At 51.3% G+C, this 25,031-nt stretch overlaps 10 protein-coding genes across 10 annotated transcripts; 4 read left to right on the plus strand and 6 right to left on the minus strand.

Moving 5' to 3' along the window:
• Positions 1-1,707: 1,707 nt before the first annotated feature.
• Positions 1,708-2,946, minus strand: N7462_002983 (putative C2H2 transcription factor; the record flags this gene model as incomplete). Its single annotated transcript, XM_057074709.1, has 1 exon — positions 1,708-2,946. One exon carries the CDS (start codon positions 2,944-2,946, stop codon positions 1,708-1,710), a length of 1,239 nt encoding a protein of 412 aa, XP_056934214.1.
• Positions 2,947-6,976: 4,030 nt separating this feature from the next.
• N7462_002984 (putative L-cystine transporter) lies at positions 6,977-8,106 on the minus strand (the record flags this gene model as incomplete). Its single annotated transcript, XM_057074710.1, has 3 exons — positions 6,977-7,339; positions 7,443-7,881; positions 8,063-8,106. 3 exons carry the CDS (start codon positions 8,104-8,106, stop codon positions 6,977-6,979), a joined length of 846 nt encoding a protein of 281 aa, XP_056934215.1.
• Positions 8,107-8,802: 696 nt separating this feature from the next.
• N7462_002985 (uncharacterized protein) lies at positions 8,803-11,257 on the plus strand (the record flags this gene model as incomplete). Its single annotated transcript, XM_057074711.1, has 3 exons — positions 8,803-8,950; positions 9,024-9,391; positions 9,458-11,257. 3 exons carry the CDS (start codon positions 8,803-8,805, stop codon positions 11,255-11,257), a joined length of 2,316 nt encoding a protein of 771 aa, XP_056934216.1.
• A 959-nt stretch (positions 11,258-12,216) lies between these two features.
• Positions 12,217-13,635, minus strand: N7462_002986 (uncharacterized protein; the record flags this gene model as incomplete). The annotated part of the gene is made up of 1 exon (XM_057074712.1): positions 12,217-13,635. The coding sequence occupies one exon, from the start codon at positions 13,633-13,635 to the stop codon at positions 12,217-12,219; it is 1,419 nt and encodes a 472-aa protein (XP_056934217.1).
• Positions 13,636-13,871: 236 nt separating this feature from the next.
• On the minus strand, positions 13,872-14,674 carry N7462_002987 (F1F0 ATP synthase subunit delta; the record flags this gene model as incomplete). Its single annotated transcript, XM_057074713.1, has 5 exons — positions 13,872-13,904; positions 13,960-14,138; positions 14,230-14,360; positions 14,446-14,468; positions 14,543-14,674. 5 exons carry the CDS (start codon positions 14,672-14,674, stop codon positions 13,872-13,874), a joined length of 498 nt encoding a protein of 165 aa, XP_056934218.1.
• A 763-nt stretch (positions 14,675-15,437) lies between these two features.
• Positions 15,438-16,149, plus strand: N7462_002988 (60S ribosomal protein eL29). Its single transcript, XM_057074714.1, has 4 exons — positions 15,438-15,500; positions 15,596-15,647; positions 15,889-15,991; positions 16,088-16,149. Exons 1-4 carry the CDS (start codon positions 15,494-15,496, stop codon positions 16,121-16,123), a joined length of 198 nt encoding a protein of 65 aa, XP_056934219.1. The 5' UTR covers positions 15,438-15,493; the 3' UTR covers positions 16,124-16,149.
• A 619-nt stretch (positions 16,150-16,768) lies between these two features.
• N7462_002989 (uncharacterized protein) lies at positions 16,769-18,489 on the minus strand (the record flags this gene model as incomplete). Its single annotated transcript, XM_057074715.1, has 2 exons — positions 16,769-17,988; positions 18,099-18,489. 2 exons carry the CDS (start codon positions 18,487-18,489, stop codon positions 16,769-16,771), a joined length of 1,611 nt encoding a protein of 536 aa, XP_056934220.1.
• Positions 18,490-18,773: 284 nt separating this feature from the next.
• Positions 18,774-20,210, minus strand: N7462_002990 (NCBP3 domain-containing protein; the record flags this gene model as incomplete). The annotated part of the gene is made up of 2 exons (XM_057074716.1): positions 18,774-20,009; positions 20,082-20,210. The coding sequence occupies 2 exons, from the start codon at positions 20,208-20,210 to the stop codon at positions 18,774-18,776; spliced, it is 1,365 nt and encodes a 454-aa protein (XP_056934221.1).
• A 751-nt stretch (positions 20,211-20,961) lies between these two features.
• N7462_002991 (uncharacterized protein) lies at positions 20,962-21,768 on the plus strand (the record flags this gene model as incomplete). Its single annotated transcript, XM_057074717.1, has 1 exon — positions 20,962-21,768. The coding sequence occupies one exon, from the start codon at positions 20,962-20,964 to the stop codon at positions 21,766-21,768; it is 807 nt and encodes a 268-aa protein (XP_056934222.1).
• A 1,201-nt stretch (positions 21,769-22,969) lies between these two features.
• On the plus strand, positions 22,970-25,031 carry N7462_002992 (putative glycosyl hydrolase; the record flags this gene model as incomplete). Its single annotated transcript, XM_057074718.1, has 2 exons — positions 22,970-23,852; positions 23,920-25,031. 2 exons carry the CDS (start codon positions 22,970-22,972, stop codon positions 25,029-25,031), a joined length of 1,995 nt encoding a protein of 664 aa, XP_056934223.1.

Consider the following 25,031-nt stretch of genomic DNA (forward strand, 5'->3'; position numbering starts at 1 on the left):
ACCCACCAGCTAAAAACGCGCTGAGCCGCCCCCGACCAGTACTCGTTCTGTCGAGCAAGGGGCGAACGGCGCTGTTAGCTCGGCTGTTCTATTCTTAATTTCTTGCCCCCAATCCTCTGTGACTTTTCGACAGTTATTCCCGATCCCGCATTCCTCACCTCCATCTGCCAAACGCAGCCTCGGGCCTTTCGAAGAGCGTGGGGTCCCAACGAACACAGAGCCCCATGGTCCATGTGCAACATGATGAACCCACTACCTGAGGGAGAAGGCGCGATCAATCGCATTCGGTGGTGAGACTGTCGATGTTGTAGAAATGACCGGACTGTTGGGCGAAAGATGAGGAGGAGTGGAGTCCCGCAAGGATCCCAACGCCAAGTCTAGGTAGTGCGGATTGGACATAATGAAATAGACTGGATAGGTTGGACATAGTTCGACGATGGATGGAGCTTTCAAGTCTTCCGATTATTCCCCAGAGGCCCAGGAGGGTCTTGAATTCATGAATAGCATCGGCCCCCAAGTTATTTGCCCCCCTTTCTTTTGTCTCCGTAAAAGTAGAATCTTGACGATTAGAAGAATAGCAATGATAACAAAAAAAAAAACAACACAATTCAAAATGGAGACACGAAGAGAAGGAGAGGGACGCAGAGACAAGACAGATAACAACGCACCGTAGAACCGCAAAGCCCCTCCCCAAACGGGCAAAGCCATGCGCTCCCAGCCTGGCGGGTCTCGGGCGGGGGCTCGGCATGTCGATCATCGTGGGGTCGCATCGGCGACTCAGCTCGGCGGCTGAAGCAGCACATGGCGAGGTGGTATCGAGTGGCCGTCAGCGGAATTTCATAGAGCAAATCATGGAAAAAATATAACAGAATAACAACAAAAGAATAAACCCAATTGGGAGAAAAGAAAAAGAAAAAGAAAAAGAGCAAGGGAACGGGATACACCGAATACATCATCTGAGGAGCCTAGGGAGTCAGCATCAGGGAATGAATGAGGTATTTGGTATTGACGGTGTTATCCGGGGCAGATGATTCACCAGGCGCCGGAAACCAAAAGCAACGTGGACGTCGTATTGGTGGAATTCGAAATCCGGCGTGGTTGTATTTTCGAGGCATTGAAGCATATTCGAGTCTCGCAGGGCATTCGAAGACAAGTTGGGGGGGGGTGGCGGGGGCAGGACCAAAAAAAAGGGATTTCTAGTGGGGCATTCAAGAGGGTTAGGAGAGAACAGAGTCAGGATCAGAAAACTAAAAATATCAATTCCATGATGGATATGCCATTGCCGAAAACAAAAAATATCCACTATCAATGACAGTCTGAGGAATGGCAAAGGTACAGTATCCAATTCGCCGTCTACCCGGTTGTTTCGTCCCTTTTTGTTGGCTAGTATTTGCCGGTCGAAAACAACACAAAATCTAGCCCATCCATTTACCCAATGATCCAAAGCCCCCAAAATCCGTATTTCGCCTGATGCACCGTGTCCCGTGGCCCCCTCTGGTAGTTGTACAATTCAAGGAAGGAAGAGAGAGGGAGAGAAAGAGGAGGGGAAAGAGGAAAGAGAAGAGAGGCGGCGACAGAAAAAAAAACCCCCCCTTCCAAACAGATCAAAACTCCCAAAAGAAATATGAAAAGAAATAAGAAGAAAAACATAGAGACATCAGGGCATAGATCAGCATGTTCATCGTGAATCCATTCCAGTCCTCTAAATTAACGGCTTCCACCGCGGCGGTGGATCCGGCGCACATGATCTTTCATGTTGTCAGTGCGGCTGAAGACGCGTCCACAATTTTCCCATTCGCAGATGATACCGGGGTTATGCTTCGCCTCGTGGCGGGCCCGGTCTTTCTTGCTGGAGAACCCACCCTGCCGCGATTGGGGGCAGCTCTCATGCCGACAGAACAAGTGCTTGCGGTGACGGTTGAAGTGTTTTCGGAGGTCACACCCACGGCGGAACAGGGCCTGTGAGGTACAGCCCGGATGAGCACAGCGCCAGACACCCTCGCCCGCGGGAATCCCATAGCGGGACAGATCAGCGGGGTTGAAGGGGGGAGAGTTGGGTCGAGGATTCGAGGAAGGTTCAAAGTCAGATACGGTGGGCGCAGGAGAGGAGTCGAGAGAGAGACCGGAGGTCGATGGCGGAGAGAGGAAGCTGTCGGGAGCTGGTCCACTGGTCGAAGAAGCCGTAGAAGGGCCGGCGAAGCTGGGGATTGGAGAGAACCATTGCTCGGCGGCAGTGCTCATGTTCTCGTGGATGGACGGGTAGATATTCGGCGGAAGGTCGGCCGGGGGGAAGGCCAGCGGGCTCATTGCGGGATAGGAAGAAGCCGACTGGTAGAAACCGGCTGAGGGATCACTCTCCATGCACCACTTGTTGATCTGTTGTGGGGTATATCCGGAGACGGCTTGCAAAGGTGTAATGGAGCCGGCAGAGGGCCCGTAGGAATAGTAGGACTGCATGAAGGGTGACGCTGTGGTGGAGGCGATGACAGGGTCAATCGCCGATGAACTAGCTGGCCGCAAAATTTCTGCTCCGGAGGCACTGGACCAGGCGTAGAGAGATCCAACGGGGTCGCTGACGGGAGAGGCCCGGTGGTCTGATAAATAGCTATCAGGTGCCAAGAAGGACGTCACGGTGTCTGAGGGGGCTTGAGCGAAGCCTAGCGGGGGCTGCATGTAGCCCGCAGCGTTAGACGAAGAGCTGACAGGGATATCAGCCATGCTGACCATACGCGGCGGTTGCAACGGGACATGTCCGGCGCCGCCAGGTACGCCAGCGTCAAGACCCTTGACCTTCCAGCCGGAAGTTCTCGTGTTCGGCATGCCAGGCAGTGAATATGGCGGTGTTTCCGAGCCTAGAAAGAAACCGGATTCCGACACAAGAGATGGAGCGTGAATCTCCCTGTCAAAGTCAAGTAAGGCGCTCGAGGGAGAATACCGTGCTCGCATGACAATCGATATCCAGAAGAGGGAAGAGCAATAGATGCCAAAGAAAAGAACAGAAGAAGGAGGGGAAGAAAGGAAGAAGATCGAGGGGCTGAAAGGACGTGTGTAAGGTTATATGGTATTTCCAGGCAGCGCGAAAGGCTGTAGGTCTCTATGCCAATCGCAAAGGAAGTGAGACGAGCAGCAATTGGGTTGGTTGGAGAGGGAGGGGCCGATGCTGTTGTAAGTTTCTCTAGATGAGGGCGAAGGAGCAGCGAGGTGGATTGAACACCAGTATAAGATGGTTCCAAGCTCTCTCCGAAGTTCTGTGCTATGTAGATGGGAATAAAAAAAAAAAGAGGTGAATGGTATAGATAGCTTTGCGCACTCCAGATCAACCGGATACCGAAGCAGGGGACTGAGAATGACGATGTTCCAAGCTTATATGGTTGAGTGACGAGAGGAATGGAGTTTATACAAGAAGCATTCGAAGAGGCAGTGCTCTATCATTCTCTAGGCGTTCCGCGGCAGACGTAGGATTTTAGAAATGGATCTGCAACTAGATTGATTCAGGTGAACGGGAGGGACGAGGGGTAAAAAAAGAAGGATGAAGAAGAAGGGAAAAAGAGATATGCATCCGAGCGGTTTTATCGGGCTGAGGGCAACTGCACGGGAACCAACAACGAGGTAACCATAGATTTGACAACAGCGAGCGTATCGAGGGAGTGAGCAGAAGAGGCTGGAGATTGGACCGGGAACCGCCCCCATGGAAAGACGCTATTCCACAACCGCCATGATGATTCACGGGTGATTCAGATCGCGCAGCCCGGGACCAGGACAACAGAAAGCATGGCCAGGAGCCCACAATTTGGCAGCAACGATCGACGTAAGATCCCAAGAGCCCAGTCCCGCCGAGCCAACAGGGCTCCGGTTCCCAGGGCGTTGCATATCCTTGCAGGGACCGCTGTGGGGCGCCCGTTAGTCAGCTCGAGTCGGTTGAGTGAGGTTCAGCAAGTAGGGCTGAGGAAGGTCAATTCAGACGAGAATGTGGATCCTGTTGGGAGACCAGTGTAAGAGGGGGTGAGAGGAGAGTCATGCAGATGGAGAGGGCCGCTATGGTTGCCAGAAAAGGGTAGCAGGTTGCTGACTCCTGATAGGCTGAATGTACGAAGGTTCGGACGAATGTATACGATGTCGGGACGGAGTTAGTATGAAGTGCGCGACGTTAAACCCTTTGAAGGGGCTCGCGGTGGGTTCGGCATGGTTTGGCGTGGGTTGGCCCCTGCCTGATTGGGGGGACGCCCGCTGCGGGCTCCACCGAGGACAAGCATCGACACCGGCTAAGCCACGCTCCTATGATGAAGGATGATGACGGATGATGCGGCCGGGAGCCATGGCCTATTTTACGAGGTCATAGCTGGTTCGATCGAAAGAATGAGAGAGGTCCTGCACCGACCGAAAAAATATTAAAAAAAAAAGTGAAAAAAGAGAAATGAAAATCCCCATTAGACCAGAAAATAGGCAGCTACTGGAGATGGTCAATGGAGAATTTGGAACGCGAACTGGGGTTGAGTTTGGGGTCCCCAGTTTGGTGCTTCCCGGGATGCAAATGATGAATTATTTGTCTGCTGTTTTACGTGGTTCGCCCCTATCACTGGCTCTCTTTACGAAGGAGCTCCACCCGACAAAGAAAAAGCCTCCTAGGTTTTGCCTTCCCCCGCCAATTGGCATAGCAATTGGTATGGCACTATGAAGGACGAGAGTTCGGGAAGGTATTGGGTCTGGGAGCAAGAGGCGGAGCACCAGCGAAGTACCGCTCGTTGTCCGACATGATCCGTCGACACGTACTTCAACAATTGGTACTTTGTTCGCCGGTTGACAAATTGAAAATGACGAGGATATGGTACAAGGGTAACAATGGTACGGGGTACGTCGAACCCGGGCTTGGATGCCCATTCCAGGCAAGCTTCCTTCCCATGGATGAACTCCGAATGATTTCCTCCATGTTCCCTTCGGATCGCCCGGCTGGATCATCCAAGAATTGTCAATCTGCGAAACACTGTACATTCGATGGGCTTCAGCTGAACCGCCCAAGTGACACTATTGAAATTATTGAAACCAAATCAAAATGCCCCGACATTCAATTCGGACCCAAAAAGAGGGCTCGAAATAGAAATCAGGAAGCAAAAATCAAAGGAAAAGAAACAAAGAATCGGCATACGCGGTAGGAAATAGAATGCATGAATCAGAAACCCACGCGTCTCTATCATCCTGAGCCGCATACTCGGCAGTTTTTGGTCGCCTCGACGCAACGGCGACATAAAGGTAGCATTCTCAACGAGGCCATGCTTAAAGGTAGTATGAGACCAGCCCAGCTGCCGAGCCCCGGCGATTCCCAGGAAGGATATTGATCGCGACACCACATGCTACGTCCTCGATCACTCTAGAAACCCGCAGGGGTACAAGGGTTGTTGGTATCTCGACCGGGGGGTGGTGGAGGTCGGGTTGGACGCCAGAGAAAAGGAGGTTAGCGCAAAGGGGGGGGGATCGTTGGTCTCAGCTGGGTCCCCCGACATTCCTCAAACCCGACACCGACGATTAGAGCCGAGCCTAGATCCCTGTCGGGGCGGCTTGGGGGCTGATTATTGGTCCACGGGCTCAACTTTAGTGCTTAGTCCCGTCCCGGGCCAGTCAGAAGGCGGCGTGTCGGTGGGCGTGTTGGCCCTCTCCAAACGCGAGAAGCGGTGTCGAGGATTTTAACAATCCTGCATGCTGCCGGGCAGGCGCCGATCCAACACCAACTACCAACGCCTCGAAGCTCCCCTGCCCTTTTCCAGAAGTTGGACTCTCTCAACTGTGGAAGTATACGACGGACTGGATCTACCCGTCATGGAGATACTCATGGCGCAACCCCGGGGTCTAGGATTATTCGTCCCTTCTAGTTGTCATAGGACCCGAGCACTAGATGTGCTATTCGCGTTGTCAATATCTGGAACCAACGGACAACACCGATCAATGCGCATTCTTCAACCAAAAAGAAACATCTGGAACTCCCTTGCCAGCCTTGCCATCTATTCAAAACTTGTCCTCCGTTCCAAACTTGCCTATACCGGCCATCTGTGCTGAGCTGACCAAAGTGCTAGAAAGGGTTGGCTTTGTTGCGTTATTGGTAGGGCTGAACAGGAATGGGTTGCCTGAACACAGAGTGCAGAAGAATAATGCGCCATTGAACATCGGGGCGTCAAAAGTGTGCTGTTATCCGCGGGATGATCAATCACAGGTCAGAATTGCACAGAAACGGCGGATCAGATGCTGACTGGCTCGTAGGATCGACGATTGACCGACTGGGTCACTCCAGATAAGTTTCTCTTGCTCTCATAGTTCATCATTCACTGCGTTTCAGCACGATGGCTGTTGACCGTACTTACTCTCACTCTCTTCAACGAAGCGGGATTTACGAGGGGCGACGCTCATAGAATCTACCTGACTATCGAGTGACTCACCTCTCTTGTGATGGTGTTGTGTTGGCTATACTTTGTAATTCATATTGTCAGCCCAATCCCCGCACAACTCCGCAACTCCGCAACTCCGCAACACCACTGGCCCGCTCAACCGCATAAGCCGTCAACCCGTCAACGCCCACCTCGACGGCTCCGGGAGCTCCCCTCCATTATCCAAGTGAGCCAACTCCAGGACTTAGTCTTATCAAAATAGAAACACTAATGTTGGCAGGGTTGAGACCGAGTCCTGTGGATGGCGCGTCGATTGGGTTCCGCCCCCAATGTCTTACAGCCATGGTCACCTGGGCCCACGCCCTGCGGGCGATGGATCATATTGATCCTTATTAAAAACAGCTATTATCGATTCGGTCATAGGGATCATTTCAATACCCGAAAGTCTATCAAAGACATTTCCAGTAGTCTATATAAAAATAGTTCCCTTCCCCACCCCGTGTGTTGTGCATGTCTCATGTCTCTAATTTAGCCCCCGCAATGTCTATATACAGTCTCATCGCTTGCTTGCGTGTGCCCCCACCTCTTTCCCCTCCGCTTCATCACACTCGTTCGCGCCCATGGGAGCCACTTAAGAGAGGTGAGATCTCATCATCATCAGTCGGTAGCTTCGGATCCGGCGCGTCGCGATACAGAACATAGTGTTGGATGATAAAAATCAAATCAAAGAAGATCGTTACGTTGCCCAGAAGCAATTTGACGGGGTTGCCTGTGATACCGCTCCAATCATTCTGCAGGCTCGAGTCCAACACGAGCTGGATCAGAGACAAGACTCCGCCCGTCAGATCAAACAGGATGGTCACGATACTCCAGCCAACGGTGGACTTTCGCTTGTAATTCAACCATGCCTGGGGCACATACTTGACCACCGTAATGGCGACTTTATTGAAGGAAAACGCATAGATCTAAGAAAGCGGCCCCACAAGAGCGTTCCTGCATTAGATTCTCGGGAAGAAGAATGGATTATAGGCCAACAAAGTCAAGGGCAAAATAGTGTGATGAGCTTACCACATCAATCCAAGCCCAAGACGATGGACTGTATCCTCCGTCGGGGCTACGTGCCAACACCACCCATATCACCAACAAGGGTGCCAACACGCATCCCCAAAATAGACCGGCCATCGTCTTGCTGATATGCTGAAAGCGAGAAACTTTTAGACCCCAGATCGCGGGCCAGAATTGCGTGTAGACAATCGCACTCAGGACGACCGCGTGCACCGCGAAGGCCAGATCATTAAAGCGAACGGTGGGCTCGGTAGCGGTTGGATTTCGAGCTGCATACTGCGACCGGATCACCGGCGAATAGAGGAAAGCCGAAGTATAGATTGCATAGCAAAAGAAGCCCAATACATTGACCGCGGCAAAGTCAATCGCCAGGCCAGCCGTGGATTTCCGCTTGAAGTTGTGGATGGGTTGGGGATAGAAAGACGCCGACCAGCTAGCCATACTATTGACGAAGAGTACAGTCAACGGGCGAACCAGCGAGATCATGACCTCATCTCGGTCCAGATCAAAACATTAGCTCTAGAGCATAGAGGACGTACTATATCCATCCAAGGAGACTGGCTCGGCTTATCAGTATTTCATCCCTTCCGCGAATACCCTAAATTCTGAAGAAGCGTACATACCGAGACAGAGCTCGAACAAAGACCTCTGTTTGGGACGAAACCATCCTGAAAATGGGGACTCCCTGATATTATCCTTTCTTATCTCCTTTCTTATAAATCTACCTTGGGAGGGGAAAATGTTGAAGTCAAGGAAAGCTCTTCGCACGCAATTCCACGAGACCTTAGCGTATTCGGAACCGGGGGGCCCCGTGCCGATAAGGTCATGTGGTGTTATCTGATGGAATCCCACATCGGAGGCGGTCAAGTAGTTCTGCCCGTTGCTGCGGTTATGCGCTGGCACCCTAAACCCTAAACGGAAAACAGTTGACAGGGCCTCGCTCAGCTCGCCTGTTGTTGATCCTGTACGACTCTTGTTCAGTCTCATCAATTCTACTGCGATCGGTTGAATTTTGAATCTTCAAGTCCTTCTCACTTGTTGCTTTGGAAGGTTTTGGCCCTGTACGACTTCTTCCTCCCTCCCTCCTCCCACTCCTACCGACCCACGCTCACTGAACCTCTCCGCCAGCAATCCTCAAACCGTTATCGAGGGTAGAAGGCATCACTTTCAACGACCTATCAGTATATCACTCCAGATATCAGGTCTTCCTGTCATAGTCGAATTCCAATTGCGGTCCGATCCCGTCGCATGGTGCATTCCTCGGGCCAGGAGATCTCATAGATCTCCTTCGACAATCCCCCTTCGGTAACATCGACATTCCAGAGATTTGCGATAGCTCGGCCATTCCAGAGCCACTATCATCATGTCTGACTCGGGACTCTCAGCTGCCGGGAGCAGCACATACTCATCAAATACACTACATGTGGGAGATGGCACTTGGGACTCGCAGCGCGATACCTTCTTGCTGCCGAACTTGATGGGTGTGAACTTCGAGACAATGCGATATAATGGTAAGTCAAATGCGTACCAACAGCACGTACAGTCTGTATTGAACTATTTGTATTCTAACTTGCCCTGTATCAGGCATGGGTAATCGATTTAAGAATATGGCTGGGTACCATTCAATAATTATCGCCCACGGTGTCATCGCGACTATTGTTTTCTTGGGTCTTGTTCCGATATCAACCTTAATCATCCGGTATTACTCTCGGTGGAATCCTTTCTGGGCGTTTAAGCTCCACGCATGGTGTCAGGTACTCACGCTACTCCTGACGACCGTGGTATTTGTGCTGGGCTGGTTCGCTGTCGGCCCCGAGAGAAGCCTGACCAACCCCCACCATGGAATTGGTTTAGCGATATACGTCATGGTCATCTTTCAAGTCCTTTGGGGCTGGTTTCTGCACAAAGTAGAGAGCAAGAAGAGGTCGTACCACGTCCCCTTGAAGCTGGTGGTATGTTTTGGTCTCTATGCACTTTCCTGTTATACGTTTCCATCTTTCTAATACTCACCCCTCTAGATTCACCGATGGCTTGGTCGAGCACTGGCCATATTAGGAATTGTTCAAATTCCTCTGGGCCTGACACTCTATGGTTCTCCGAAAGTGCTTTTCATTCTATTCGCAGTGGCAGCGTTTGCGCTCTTCATGGCCTTTTTTGTGCTGTCCTACCTTTATGACGACGAGGGCTTCCATGCACCAAGCGAGCATGGAAGCCGATACACTGGGCCATCAGTCGTGGAAGAAGAGCACGGTCATCACGGTGGCTTGGGCCAGGCCTTGGCTGGAGGTGCCTTGGGTGCAGGTCTTGCCTCGATGTTCCGACGACGTCAGAGAAGCCGCCATTCGAGTCAAGTCTATGAAGAGTCTCGTACATCATACTCGGATGACAAATACTCAGACGAATCCTCTAGGCCGAGCGGTGGAGGTGGCGGAGGTAAAAGTGGCGGTGGTTGGGGCAAGAAGCTTCTGGAGATCGGTGCCTTGGCTGGTGCTGGCATTCTAGCAAAGAAACTGTGGGACCGTCGGCGAAACCGCGAAGATGACGCTGAATCGGGCCGATATAGACCTGCCCATTCACGCAGTGACAGCTACACCGAGGACTCTCTCAGCCGACTAGAGGATGGACGACCAGAGCCCGCTCGCCCTTTGCCTGCCAATCGCCCTCCAAGCCGCCCGCCTAGCCGGCCACAGAGTCCCGGTTCGTCATACTATTACAACAGTACATACCTCACCGAGCCTGAAAGGCGCCCATCTCATGGAGTCCGTGATGCACTACTCGGCGCTGGTGCCTTCGCTGCTGTGAAACGTTTATTCAGTCGCAACAAAGACAAGGACGATGAAGAAAAACGCCGAATGGAGGACATTCGCCGTCGGGAGGAAGAGGATGAACGGCTGCAAAGGGCAAATAGCAAACGACGCCGCCCAGATGCAGGAGTCGGGCCCTATCCTCAGCGACGACGTCCAAGCTCTTACACAGAGAGTGACTTGACTCCAACCGACTTGACACCCCGACCTCCACCTCCCCGACAGTCATCCCTTGGAGACTCATTGCTCACCCCGGAGCCTGTTGCAACGGGTGCTGTTCATGGCGTTCCCTCGGATATCCCTCCCATCCCTCCAGTGCACCAAGAATTGTCCGGCGACCTGCCATCCGAGCGACCACATTCTTACCACTCTCACCATTCTCGACATAGCCATGATTTTGCCGAGGGCGCACTTGCTGGGGCAGCCGCCGGAGCAGCTATGGGCGCTGCATCTAGCCACCGTCGTAGCAGCGTGAGCCGACATCGTGAAGACCACGTCGAGTCTCCACCGGTCTCAGTCAAGGTTAAAATGCACAACGACGGTAGACATGTCACTCTCCGCCGCCTTACAGAAGAAGAAGCGGCCGCCCAGCGCGAGGCACGACGCCGTGAGCGTCGAAACTCCCGGCGTCGCGGCAGCAGCGCGGGTTCCTTATCTGGAGACGAAAACAGAAGCCAGGACCGCTGGCGTCGTGTTGAAGAAATGGAGCGCCGACAAGCCGAGCAGACTCGCCGGGAACAAGAGGCTGCAATTGCTGCCGCATCGGCTGCGCCAACTGGTAGCGCCCCGATATCCTCATTCCACCCATCTCAATCTCAGATTAGCCACATGCCACCACCGCCTCCTATCCCGCAACCCGCTCCTTCCAGCATACCCTACGGCAGTGTCACATCCCCTGGCATCTGGACAGGCACGGATGCAAGCGGCTCATATGCGAACAATCGCCGACGCCGACGCGCAGAGCGAGCACGGGCGAGGCAGGAGAGACAACAGCGTGGCGTGGAGTTTGAATAATAGACGCGACATCTTGACTTGATTTCTTTTTTCTTTGCTCTTTTCTTTTACGGTTTCTTTTGTGACGACCTGTACAAAACGAGCTCCTAGTTCTGTTGATACTACGGCCTTATGTCTGATTGGCCATTTTTATGTTATTGGCCATTTTATGCTGGATATGGGAATGTTTGAAGTGATGGAAATAAGTTATTTGGATTGGTAGGTTACGCTTGTTATTCTTTTCTTTTCTTTACGAGGCAAGCGAATTTACGGGTCATTTCCCCTTTGATTGGATATGTTGGTCGGTGGCTTCAAGCTTTTTCTTGTTATCTTATTTATGATTGCCCACTTGCTTGAAGTCGATATACAATAATCAGGAGGCTTAATTGAAATCAAAATTCCTGATAGATATCTTTTTCAGATGAAACGTAGAATCTTTTCGATTTGAGTTGACGGTTCTTCTCTAAGCTTTCATGATAGTGGCGGACCTATGTCTGTCGCACCTCAAAGCGCTCTATTTCAGTCTGATGAAAATATGTTTACGACTTCATCTCTACACCAGCTGAGCAGACTGGTTTCATATTGATTATTTAAACCAGAAGGGTATTCTCCGTAGAGATAACAGGTGATGACATTTATGATTCGAAAACCAGCAAAATAAATCAATTGCATTTCAGCCTTGATGTATGATGATACAAGTAGGCAGCTTTTATTTCATAAGCCCTTGGAACAGGCCGCATAAAACGCCAGGGGAAGTTAACTTGGAGCAAAGTCAATAACAGGTGCTCAGGTAAGATACTTAGCAGTCTGTGTTATACAAACCATGACCCAGCAAGACGGACTCCGCAGTATAGTAATAGAAGTAATGAAAAGCTTTCGAGTGGAGAGAAAGGAAATAAACTGTCGTGGGCCACCATTAGTGCAGGTATCAAGAAAGTGCACTTGATAAGCCGAAAACATTTGCGCGGGGATCGTTCGTTTTAGTCACGGGCACTAAGTTTTGGACGAAGTCTGATGTTTCGAAAAAACCTGTGCACAATACCGATAAATAAGGCAATCATAATGGACCAGAACATCTTTTCTAAGTAGAGAAAGACGGTCCCAATCTGTGAATTGCCGACTCGTTGTGCTGCAGACACGATGGCGACTGGTATGCGAAGAAGAAAAGCAGGTACGACCACATGGGTATGCCACAGCAAATCATCTAGCGCTATACGGCTGACGACATGATTCTTTGCTGCTTCCTGCTGGGTCGTACTTTCGGCGGAAAGAGGAGTCGCAGTAAACTGCACTTGGAAGACACTTGCACGGGTATCGGGGGCCAAGGGCTGCCCAGGGTGTGGGATTCGGTAGATGCAGATAGAAAGAGAGACAAGTTCTGAGCCCTGGCGCGATGAAGCGATTTCGTTGATATCCCCAACTCCAGTTGCTATGGCGTTCGTCTCTTCTGGAGCTCTGTAACCCAATGGACCCTGGATTATGGTTGTCTGATTTGGAGGCTCTGCGCCACCACCCTGGTGGAAGAGCGAGGTAGAAACGGACGAAAATTGAGGAGCCTCGGGTGCCCGGCTAAGTGGATTTGTCAGATGCTGAGACTCTTTGGATGGGCTGTGATGCGGCGAGGTACGCTGAGTACGAGCACGAGTTGCGCCTCGCCATTTCTCGAATTGCTTCTGCTGTCGGTACGAAGCTATGTAGTTTGCCTTTCGTTCGACAGTGGGAATAGGACGTTGAGTTCGACGAGGTGAATGATGCTTTTGAGGAGATTCAGGTGGGGGAGAAAATCGAACACATCGCAGAGGAAAGGTAGACTCGCCAGGTTCCTGGCTCACACCACTCGAGCCCATGGGTTTAAAGAGCTCCTTCGAAGGAGCATTGGAAGAGTCATTAGCTGAGAAATGGCGTTTTTGAGCCTTGTTGCCATCTTCAGTATCACCAGAGAGCAGATATGAGTCTCCTTCTCCCTTATCATCAGACCATTCGAAAGCCAATCTCTGTATCTGAGGGGCAGAGCTGGTACGCAAGCTCTGAGGATCCGAAGGTTGACCAGACTCCTCGGGGCTGTCGGGGCCACTGATCGAGGCCGGGGTGTTCTGTGGGTTCAATGGCTCAGCGAGGCCGTCAAGAGAGTGGTACTTGTCCATGGCGACGTCCAATTCCAGGCGAGAATGCCGCTTTCCGCTAGTCCGTTTTCGATATGCTTTAAGTGACTTGTTAGATGCAGCTTTTTCTCTCGCATTCCAATGTGGTTCATGAAATCCGGGGTCTTCGAGGGCCTGGCTATCCTGTGGTGGGATATCATCGAACGCGAGGACGGACGCGAACGAAGGCGAGAGACCATCCACGGGTGAGTCAGTCATGGTCACGCGCGTATCTATGCTTCCCAAGGGAGCTCTCATTGATCGCATAGTAAGGCAAGTTGGAGAGGATGGGACAAGTGAGAGGTGGGGAGGGGGTGGAAACAGAGCTTCCAAGTGAGAGCAAGACAAGAAGGTCGGGGATGTAGCCGCGGTAGGCACCACCCGCGCCTCAAAACTACCAACAAAAAAGGGAAGGAGTAGGAATCAACAAAAGAGAATTGCTATAATTCTACACGTTCAAAAGTAGGGGGAAGTGCGCAAGTGGATATGTACATCTATTTGACATGGGCCTGCAGGGTCTCCAGAACCTGTTCGAATAGGTTAGCAATTAAGTCTGATACAAATTCATCAAGAAACCCATACCTCAAGCTCAATCTTAGCCTCGGCAATATCCTGCTCACTGCCACTGCCGCTGGCAATCTTCTGGGCCTCAGCAATCTGGGCGCGAATGGCCTCGGCGCTGAACTCCTCCAGGGGGTAGCCCTCGACGGCGTTGATGCTCAGCTGAGAGTCGGGCTGGACAACGGCGAAGCCACCAGAAACTGCCAGGGAGAACCTGTTGTTAGCGATATTGTTCGGTTGAATTGGAGGCTATCTTTCGGCGCGTGCTCGGGCTGTACGGGTCGGACATACGGAAGTACTGCTTGGTAGCACCACCCTCCTCGACAATCTCAACGAGACCGGGCTTCAGCTGCTCAATGGAAGGAACGTGGTTGGCAAGGACACCCATTTCACCGGAGGCAGCGGGGATGTTGACTTGGGTACTGTAATTGCGAAAGGTTCGTCAGTATTTTTCGGAGGGATGACGAGGTCAAGCGTCAAGCGCAGAGGGAGCAAGGAGAAACGCACACGCCAGTCGAGCGGTAGATGGTCTAATAGAGAGAAACAAAGTTAGTATAAAGCCCTGGGGTTGGGGGAGGTCTCTTCCGAGATCGGTTCAACATACCTGGTGAGGCAGAGTCAGGGACAGCTTGATTTTGTCGGCGACGGCCTCGGCGTAGCCACGGCGCTGGACGGGAGCGCCGAGGAAGGAGGGACGAGCCCGCAGAGCGGAACGAGCGAAGCGGAAGGAGTTCATCGTGCAATGGATGGGAGGAGAGGCGGAGGCTGGAGGTATCCCTCTTGAAGGTTGCGTTGCAAAGGTCGAAGCCGGAAGCCGGTTGTTCCCTAGCGGCCTTGGTCACGTGGTAAGACAACCCGGCATCAACAACTGCGGACTCTTTTACAATATGGGCTTCAACCAGGCACATCGCTTTCTAGGCTCAAAAGTTTGAATTAAAAGTTTTTTATAGATTCTTCAAGTCATGAAGAGGCTATTCTGGGAATTATTCAATGACCACAGCCCTGATTTGTCAGGCTTTATACTATCGAATTCTAATTTTGCGGAGAGCAGCTCATAATCTGTAGCCCATGGAAGAAGACTCTGTAAATCATCAGTTTCCCATCAAAATTTCCCATTGTATAGCTGTCTCTGTGTTTGAACAAAGCCATGAAAGGCGATGGAGTACATGCTTCGCATTCAAGGAAATGTGATTATCACGTGATATAGAAGACAGTATTGTCACGTGATTGTTGGACATTTTCTCATTTCATCCTCAACACCGTAGTGGAATGGAGGGTTGATAGCACATATAAAAGGTATGGCATTAAAGATCTCTTGCATTCCATTTGTAAGAATTGCTCTTAGATCAAAGGGGAGTCAAGATCTATAGATGATGCGGCACTGCATAGCCTCCATAGTAGAGGAGGCCATGACGTCCGTGCACCATGGCGGTAAGCGAGATCCCACACAAACGGGAAAAGCCCTAGCCGAGCCCGCCCATTTGGGCTCGACTCTGACAGCACTCCTCTCCTCTCACCATCCCGTCCACGTCAATCACCGACAACACCCGTCAAGATGGCCAGTACGTTCCTCATATTTCGCCAGCATCCTTGCCACCAGCTGCTCAATCGTTGAAAAAAACCATCATGGATCACTGACATGGTCTGCGCTCAACAGAGTCCAAGAACGCCTCCCAGCACCACAACAGCCAGAAGGCTCACCGTAACGGGTGCGTATTCCGAATCTCCAGCCGTCGCCAATTCTTTTATTACCCATGATCCGACAAATGCCCACCTTGAGGGGGACAGGAATGGTTGCGAGAGAGGATTTTATTTCGAGATTGCAGGTGAAATATCTTGGAATACTCGATATGCAAATATTCTCGAGGCACTCCGCTCGCCTGTCCACCCGCAATACGCCATAACACGACATATTAAAGCCACTGGTCGCTGACATTCATCTCTGCACAGTATCAAGAAGCCCAAGACCAACCGTTACCCCTCCCTCAAGGGTGTTGACCCCAAGTTCCGCCGCAACCACCGTCACGCTCTTCACGGTACCGCCAAGGCCCTGGTACGTTCAGCCCTAACCGCTACGGAATGCTGTTCGATCGGCAAGCGATTCGGCACAACATCCTTTCCTCCCATTGGTAACTAACAACTGCAACAGAAGGAGCGCAAGGAGGGCAAGCGTGAGGTCGCATAAGCGTGGACGGAATCGAAAAGGAAAATATGGCGATGTGAAATCTCGAGCGCGCAAGGACCCGGGGAACATAACGTGCGATGACCCAAGAATGGTCCGCTGTTTTAGTCGAATAGGCCTGATTTCTGCTTATTCCTTGCGCGGCATGTCCATCCGGGGTTATTTGATATACAGAAATCAACAGGCTTAATTCGATATGCACGCAGCGGTGCCCAATCCCTGACTGGGAAAGCCTCCTTCTCCGTTTTGCATCCTTCTAATCTAGTCGGGGCGGCTGCTACTGGATAGTGGCTCTTCTTCCCCTGCTGCTACGGCAGTTGAGTTCCCCTTTTGAACCTTCAGTTTGGAGGTTCACGTCCTTTCTCCCCTTGAATTTCCCATTTCACTCTCTACCACGGCATATGTGTGTACAGCAACGTGCTTATTTTGTGCGCGCATGCTGAAGGATTTTTTACGTGCCAAGAGCAATATTTGCCTCCATTTATCATCTACTACCCTTTCATGCCTCTCCCTGGTGAAAGAGTATCTGACGGACGGCTACAAACCCCGTAAGCAGTAGTGCCTGGAAACGCTGTTGACGTGTTGAGCGAGTGTTTCTTTTGTGCAGTTCCATTCTTCTATATTCAAGTTTATTATTTACAAACAATATCATACTTTCCAGACAACCAATCGTTTATCAAACCCACCACTGATAACCCATTCCTCCTGAGCAGGATCCTCACCTTCCCCAGACACATCAACGTGTCCGGCCCAAATAGTCCGGACTTTGCAACCGGGCTCATGGCCATTCTTAAGGGTACTGATGATTTTCCCCGTCTTCGTCTCGATCCCCCGAACGACACCATCATCGCCATTTACCCAGACTCCCGACCCATCAGGTCGCCACACCACCTGCGGTGTCGAGTATGCTGTTTGTGGCGCAAAGGTATTGGCCTGTACCAAGATCGCAGCATCCTCTCGATTCTGCAAGGCCAGAGCCTCGAGGGCTTGGGAGGCTTGCGTCACTGTAGCTTCCGCAGCTGGTACATCACGCTTGTCCACAGATTTTGTGGATGGGAACAGGAGGCGCACAATGATGAGCTTCATATGCGGCTCCGACGACGTGGCGACTGCTAAGAGACCAGGATCATGTGGGCTGAGTGCCAGGTGCGATGGGGAGAATGTAACCCACGCATTCGAATGCGGAGCTAAGTTTTGCTTCCCGAGAAGGCGGCATTCTGTAGAATGTGATTCCTGCGCGGTATTATCATGGCCAGTTTCCGTTGGCACAGATTCCACCTCGTAGTAGTAGAGATAGGTTGAGTCACGCCGCGACAGCACAAGCAGCAACTCGCCCGTATAGATGTGTCGTACGAATAGCAAGGACTCCGGGTTGGTAGCTAGCTTGATACGTTTAATGGGCTCTCCAATAACTGGACTTGATGCAGAGTTTTCGTCTGGGATAACAACTCGATATACGAGGACAGTTGCATCCCAGCCCGCGGTGGCCACCCAAAAAGCACATTGTGATTCAGCCGTGTTCTCTTGCTGATGGGCAATCACCTTGATAGCATATTTTGCGTGATCTTTTTTGCAATCCAGGACTTGAGAACCACGCTGCAGGAGTAAGTGCCCTGACATGTTGGTCAAAAACACATATCGGCCATGGAGTATCGAGGCATATGAAAGGACCGGAGAATCTGACAAGCCGGAGAAGGAGGCTTGGATTGCATTTTCAGGTGCGGTTGCCAGAAGATGGACCTGTCTGTCAGCTCCAGCAGAGATAATGGATGGGCGTGCTGGTACACCAGAATGTTCCCATAGCTCCACAGAAGCACTGAGCAAGTTCGATGACGTTGGAGTTGAGACAATTGTTGGTTTGGATGGGGCTAATCTTCTATCAGTTTCGTATATTCTGCATATTTTGTACGGAGGCCGACAAAAAGAAGCGAAACAACGCTCCGTGCAAGGATTACGAATCAAACACGACGAGTCTCACCTGGAACGCTCCATAGGTCCGTCTCCCTGTTATCCTTGCCATATCTTTCAAAGTTCACGCTGTGGTCGAAGATCTTCTTCTCCTCTAGCAAGCTCTGTATGGTCAAGCCGTTGGTGTCATCGCCCGAGGTTTGCCCCACGTCAGGCGCAAGGCCAGCTTCATGGATGAAAGCCTTCAGAGTCTCGGCATAATTATAGGTTCGTAGAAAACGCGCGACCAGCGCACTCGCAAGTGAGTCAACCGCGGTGGAGGAAGCCATGGCCAGCAAGTTGGTGGCGGCGATGTCGAGACCAAAGTGGTGTTGTGGCGCCAGTTCCCTGCCGCCGGGTATTCTTTTGATGCCCGCGCTGAGCCTCCTATGGGAAATTGATTGCAGCTCGGGATCAGCCATGCACAATAGTGAAGGGGTACCAAAGCCATTACAATATATGAAATCAAGTTTGGTATTTCAATACTATACATAATTATTATTTTTGATGATAATAGAGCAGAGTATATATGTCGTCTGGAATGTAATTTCTATCCAAGTCCCCTATTCCGAAAGCCCCCATTTGCGAAACGCCATATTGAGCATGCTGCCAGATATTTTCATTCCCTTCATAAGACGAAGCAGAGCAAAAAAAGAATCAAATCAACAAGATATCTCCCAAGATTCCAATTTCTCGCTGACCTTTCTCAACTGAACATGTCCTCGGCTCGCCGACGACGACCACCTCGTCCCTCAAGCGTCTCGGAGAAAAGCTCCTTTCCGACATTGCGATTGTTGTTAAACTTGTCTGGGAACAGTTCGCGAACCGATGCACCCCGACCTTTGATCGACATACCACGTCCCGCGGCGCGTATGGCATCGCCTTGGTCTCCCATTGCCATTCCGCGGATGCGAGAGCCATTACCAGATCTCGAGTCAGGAAACAGCTCAACATTGGTATTTCGTTGATCGGAACCACCGTCTGTGAAAGGAACGGAAATTCGTCGCCCTAGCAGATCTGCAGTCTCATCGGCAGCGTCAAAGGCATCTGATCGGCGGTGGTTGCTAGGCTTTGCAGGAAACAATTCTTTTTTGATGTAGCTTGAGACAGGCTTATTGGGGAAAAGTTCTCGGGTGCTCGAGTCGGATGGAAAGAGCTCTTTGCCTTGGTTTCGGCGACCAGCTCGTGGCGACCGCTCCCGGAATCTGTTGCGCGTGTCGACGCGATCCGCATCCTCAAGAGTGTCCCGACCAGGAGACGCACTGCGATTGCGAAGCCGCCCAGAAGAGCTGTCGTCCTCTGGAAATAATTCGCGCGGGCCCCGCCGCCTCCGATCCCTCCTGCCACGTTCCGAGTCGGAGTGGCTCTCCCCTTGCGGTTGGTCATCGTACATGTTGGCGTCGAATTGGTCGTCATGGTCGCGGTCTCGGCGGCGGCGCAGTTCCCTGTCATCAAAGCGGCGTCGCCGGTATTCTCCCTCGCTTGTGTCACCGCCTCGTCTTCGGTCAGAGAGCTCTTGTCGCAAGCGTTCGCGCGGGTCGTGTTCGGGGTGCATGAGATAAAAGCGACTCTTTTCATGGGCCCGAGCCTGTTTGCGGTCTGACTTGACAGCAGATCGCACTTGGAGGACAGAGTCGGGATGTGATGCCAGAAGCTTCGCCGACCGGAGGCGCAGAGGTGGGAGTGCCGACACATCTTCTTCCTCGCTAACCTGTGTCAAAGCTGCCAGCGCTTGAAGGCCCATCTCTGTTGAGGAATAGATTATGTTTGCGGAGGTATCATCAATCCACTCGATACGTGCCGGGGTCTCGTGTTCGAAATGAGCGCTGGCAAATTGTTTGATATCATCAGTTGTCAATTCATCCACCCCGCGGACGTGGACTTTTTCAAAGACAGCTTCCTCAGCAAGTGGATCAATCGAGGCCTCTTGGGGAGTCACATTCTATCCAGAGGTGATATATAACAGATTAGTATCTTCTACACCGTCAATGTGCCGAACAAGGGGCGAACTTACGGGTAAAATGGGTTGTGGTTCCGGCTCCAGATCTGGCTCTGGACCTAGGTCGATGTCCATGTCAATGTCCATGGACGCATCGGCGATGGAATGCTGTGCCCCATTTCCAGGGATTGTTGCGGCCTCCATTACGAAGTATAGTTCACAAATGGAGATGAGAAGCTGAAAGTCAAGTGAGGAGAACAGAGGCGGAGTTGGTGAAAGAGAAAAGCCGCTGTCGATAGCTTCCCGCGTGTTTCCCGGTCGGGTTTAGCGTGTGGGGGGACACCGAAATGCGTTCGTTCTGACGGTCTTTGTCAGACTGTTCACAGTGCAGGGATGTTTGGATTCAAAGATACTGAAAGGAGATAGTGAGACTTGTCTAGTCTGGCTCTTTTTTTGTTTCAATTGCTGCATTTTCACCTCTCTTACCACCAGCTGGCAAGCTGAGCAACCCGCTCACCAAGAGCGCTTACCCCCCAACCATGTTGGTTGGGGCTGGGCTGAGCCACACAGACCCAGTGGACACGGATGTCCACGTCTAGGCTGAGGCTGGGAGACTGAATGGTCGAGACGCACGATACGACTCTCGCTTGAATTCACTCCAGGTGCTGGAATGGTGGGGGCCTATCACTCAAGCAGTGAAGGTGACTATAGCATCCTGAGTGAACAACACAACATCACGATACCCCAAGATGACCAATCCCCCAGATCCAGGTCGTCCCAACCTCCAGTTTAAACTCAACTCTTTGGGGCTGTGCACATTTGGTTTGAAACTATACAAATGGTAGCCTGGCTGAAAATGAGCACTGTAAATCCCATCTAATGTGTAATACTCCCTGGTGCATTTCTTCCAACCTTCCACACTCAGAGTGGCAACACATTGGACGCTATCAGAGCGATGGAGATTATCGACCAAATAGAATCCTTTAAAACAATCCAGGGAGTCTTTCAATTCTCTCACGTTGAGTTCTTCATCCTAGAAGATGGCATTCTCTACCACGGCACTTGGAAAGACCGCAAAACCCGGCCTCGCGAAAGAAGACAGCTAGCAGACATCCAAATCATCATTCGGGAGAATCGTGGACCCTGGATCCTGGATTCTTGGTCTGTGGTGTCTGGAAATGACAGCTACATCAAAACACCCAAGCTCTTCGCGTACCTTGCCGGTGCAGCCCTTGAGAAGCAGATCCTCCGTGAAGTGGAAACCTGCGAACTACTGCGAAGGCATCCACACCGTAACATCGCCATTTACCACGGCTGCCAGAACACTCGAAATCGAGTCTCCGGGTTGTGTTTCAAGCGATATTCAGTCACTCTTTTCGAAGCCGCAAATCCTCGGCATTACGGTAAAAACCATTTCCGTGAGAGTGGGCGGGAGTTCGTCACCGAACCTATCAAGGCAGCTCTCAATGGGATCTTGGATGGCATTCGACATCTCCACTCCCTGGGCCTTGTCCACAATGACATTAACCCGGCGAATATCATGCTGGATGAGAATAATGTTCCCGTGCTCATCGACTTTGATAGTTGTCGCCGCATTGGAGAGTCCTTAAGGGATACAAGAGCCAAAAGAACTCACGAGTGGCACGACCCTGAAGTCGAGGTCGCCGCGGAAAAGAATGATTTGGATGCCTTTACGGATCTCAAGACATGGTTAATTGGCCAGGAGAGCCAAACTTATCTGTTCAGCTCAGGTGGTGAATAGCCTATTGATAATGATGCTCCGAAGATAGATGTCCGTTCACTCCGATGACCCAAGTTTTTGCTCCCTTTCTAGCCCATCAACTCCCACCGCTCCGAACGCCTTCAAAAAAGTTAACTTAGGGACTGGTGTAACTAAGGGTGGAAGAACTTGGATGAATAGTGATATGAAGTAGTTGTAGGGGCCTTTTGACAGGCAGGGCTTACATTTATAGGTCTGAGGTCATCATAGGCAAAAGCTTTTGTAGTAGAAATTAAAACCACCATCTACGATGATAAATCTGTAAATAAAGAATTTGTGAATTAGAATAAATTACCCTTATTTTGGAAAAGAAATCGGGAAAATAAAAGTCGAAAAGCAAAAAGCTCCAACGGAGCCGAAAATATCAATCGCTGGCCATGACGAACCCACAAATAAGGAATCCGAGCTGTTCACGGTTAATCAAAACGAACAATCATTGATATAAATATTGAGGTCTTTGGGCATGATAGAAATTGGCAGCATTCTGCTTGTAGTCAGTTCCAAAGTCTAGGCGAAATTCCAGCCCAAGAGATTCTAGAAAATGGAGTCAACTGCATTTATTAGGAGAACATATCGGTATTTTGTTATTCCTGGCTTGTTTCCACACCACACTAGTTGCTTCCTGCTGTTTTCCTGGGAGGTATGACAGATTGTGATCTATTATATAGTTCCGACGCAATCCTGTTACGTTCTCTTCCAAAATATAATCCGAATTCTCTACAGTCAATGGATCGTGAACGGCCAGGACTTGGGTACAAAAACCTAAGTGCAATATGAGGAATGATAGTTGATATAAGAAACAACTGGCGGTGAACTTCGTCTACAGAAAGGGAGGTCAGGCCATGTTCTGCGAGGAAGGCCCTTTTAGGCTAATGTCCAATACCTCCACAACGCCCAACGACGTCATCTTACGAAGATCACTGAAGCAATCACTGAGCAATCAAGCTGTTTTTGGGCAAATTGCGCTCGGCTTGAATCTATGACTTGTTCTATAAGAGTTCTAGAGGTTCGCTGGGCGGGGAAATGATGGATTGGTTGTCGCCTTGTCGTACGCCCGCGGCTTTTGAATCAGACGAGGCGACGCCCGCCCCATCATCTCAATACCCCTCACTCCCAGTATTCACATACCCCCATCTTGCTCCTAGATAGGAAAAAAAGGAAAATTCCCGTATACCAACACAAGATGCTGTACTCCGAAGAAGACAAGCTAGTATTCCGTTTTGACGATCACCTCCTTTGGATCCAACCCTGGGGGCAGAATGCCTTCCGAGTACGAGCAACCAAGCTAGCCTCCATGCCCACAGAGGACTGGGCTCTCTCATTCAAGCCTGCGAGCTCTACCATCGTGATTGATACTCCAGCCGGGGAAGATGCAAGCATTGTGAACGGTAAAATCAAAGCTACCGTATCGCAGCGCGGTAAAGTGATTATCTACGACTCCAAGGGCACGAAACTACTCGAAGAGTATGCGCGACACCGACGAGATCCGCGTGATCCGAAATGCAGTGCCCTCGAAATCGAAGCACGCGAGCTACGTCCAATCCTAGGCGGTGATTACCACCTGACAATGCGTTTCGAATCGCTCGATGCGAAGGAGAAGATCTTTGGGATGGGGCAATACCAGCAGCCATATCTCAACCTGAAAGGGACAGATCTGGAACTGGCCCACCGTAACTCGCAAGCCAGTGTCCCGTTTGCTGTTTCATCACGCGGGTACGGGTTTCTTTGGAACAACCCTGCTATCGGGCGAGCTATGCTAGGAACAAACGTGATGAGCTTCGAGGCCTATTCCACTCGGGCATTGGACTACTGGGTCGTGGCGGGTGATACCGTGGCTGAGATTGAAGAAGCGTACGCCAAGGTGACCGGGTATGTCCCGATGATGCCTGAATATGGTCTGGGATTCTGGCAATGCAAGCTCCGCTATTGGAATCAGGAGCAACTACTTAACGTAGCGAGGGAGTATCGACGGCGCGAGGTACCGCTTGATCTGATTGTGATAGACTTCTTTCACTGGAAGCACCAGGGCGAGTGGAGTTTTGATCCAGAGTTCTGGCCAGACCCTGGTGAGTTCTCTTGCGGAATATTCAACGCACGACTGTCTTCAAGAAGCTTACAATGATCATGATGTAGATGCCATGATTAAAGAGCTGCAAGAGCTGAAAGTTGAACTTATGGTCTCAATCTGGCCAACCGTCGAGAATGCCTCAGAAAACTACCCCGAAATGCTCGAGCGTGGGCTGCTCATTAGACACGACCGCGGGCTGCGGGTTGCCATGCAATGCGATGGTGATATCACCCATTTCGATGCAACAAACCCTGAAGCGCGCAAGTTCGTTTGGAGCAAAGCGAAAAAGCATTACTACGAACGCGGAATCAAAGTCTTCTGGCTCGATGAGGCCGAGCCTGAGTATTCCATCTACGACTTTGACATCTACCGTTATCACGCCGGCAGCAATCTGCAGATAGGCAATATCTTCCCCAAGGAGTACGCCCGCGGATTCTATGAGGGTATGCAGGCGGAGGGCCAGATGAACATCGTGAATCTGCTGCGGTGTGCCTGGGCTGGCAGCCAGCGCTACGGGGCCCTGGTCTGGAGCGGCGATATTGCGTCCTCGTGGAGCTCGTTGCGGAATCAACTCGCCGCGGGTTTGAATATGGGTCTCGCCGGCATCCCATGGTGGACGACTGATATAGGCGGGTTCCACGGCGGCAATCCGGATGACCCTGCGTTCCGGGAATTGTTCACTCGCTGGTTCCAATGGGGAACTTTCTGCCCGGTGATGCGACTTCATGGAGATCGCGAGCCTAAGCCCGAGGGCCAGCCGACGGCCAGTGGCTCCGACAATGAGATCTGGTCGTACGGCGAGGAGGTATATGAAATCTGCAAGAAGTTTATTGGAATCCGGGAGGATCTGCGTGATTATACACGAGGCTTGATGAAAGAGGCACACGAGAAGGGGACGCCAGTGATGCGCACACTCTTCTACGAGTTTCCTCACGATCCTCGGGCGTGGGAAGTTGAGACGGCGTACATGTTTGGGTCCCGGTATCTGGTCACACCGGTCTTGCAGCCGGAGCAGCGACAAATCAAGGTATATCTTCCTGTCGGGGCCTACTGGACGCTCTGGGGCAAGACGAGTGCACCCACCGACGGCATTCCAGGGGTCTACCAGGGGGGCAGCGAGGTCGAGGTGGATTGTCCGATTGACAAACTGCCCGTATTCTATCGAGTGAATACCTGA

Source organism: Penicillium macrosclerotiorum (assembly GCF_028827735.1).
Source record: "Penicillium macrosclerotiorum strain IBT 26536 chromosome Unknown utg000003l_segment0_segment0, whole genome shotgun sequence".
Taxonomy (NCBI): Eukaryota; Fungi; Ascomycota; class Eurotiomycetes; order Eurotiales; family Aspergillaceae; genus Penicillium; species Penicillium macrosclerotiorum.

Excerpts from the sequence above, each read along its gene's own strand:
- N7462_002988 (XM_057074714.1), top strand. Across the intron at positions 15,648-15,888 it reads CAGAAGGCTCACCGTAACGG|TATCAAGAAGCCCAAGACCA; the intron begins GTGCGTATTCCG and ends ATCTCTGCACAG. Across the intron at positions 15,992-16,087 it reads ACGGTACCGCCAAGGCCCTG|AAGGAGCGCAAGGAGGGCAA; the intron begins GTACGTTCAGCC and ends CAACTGCAACAG.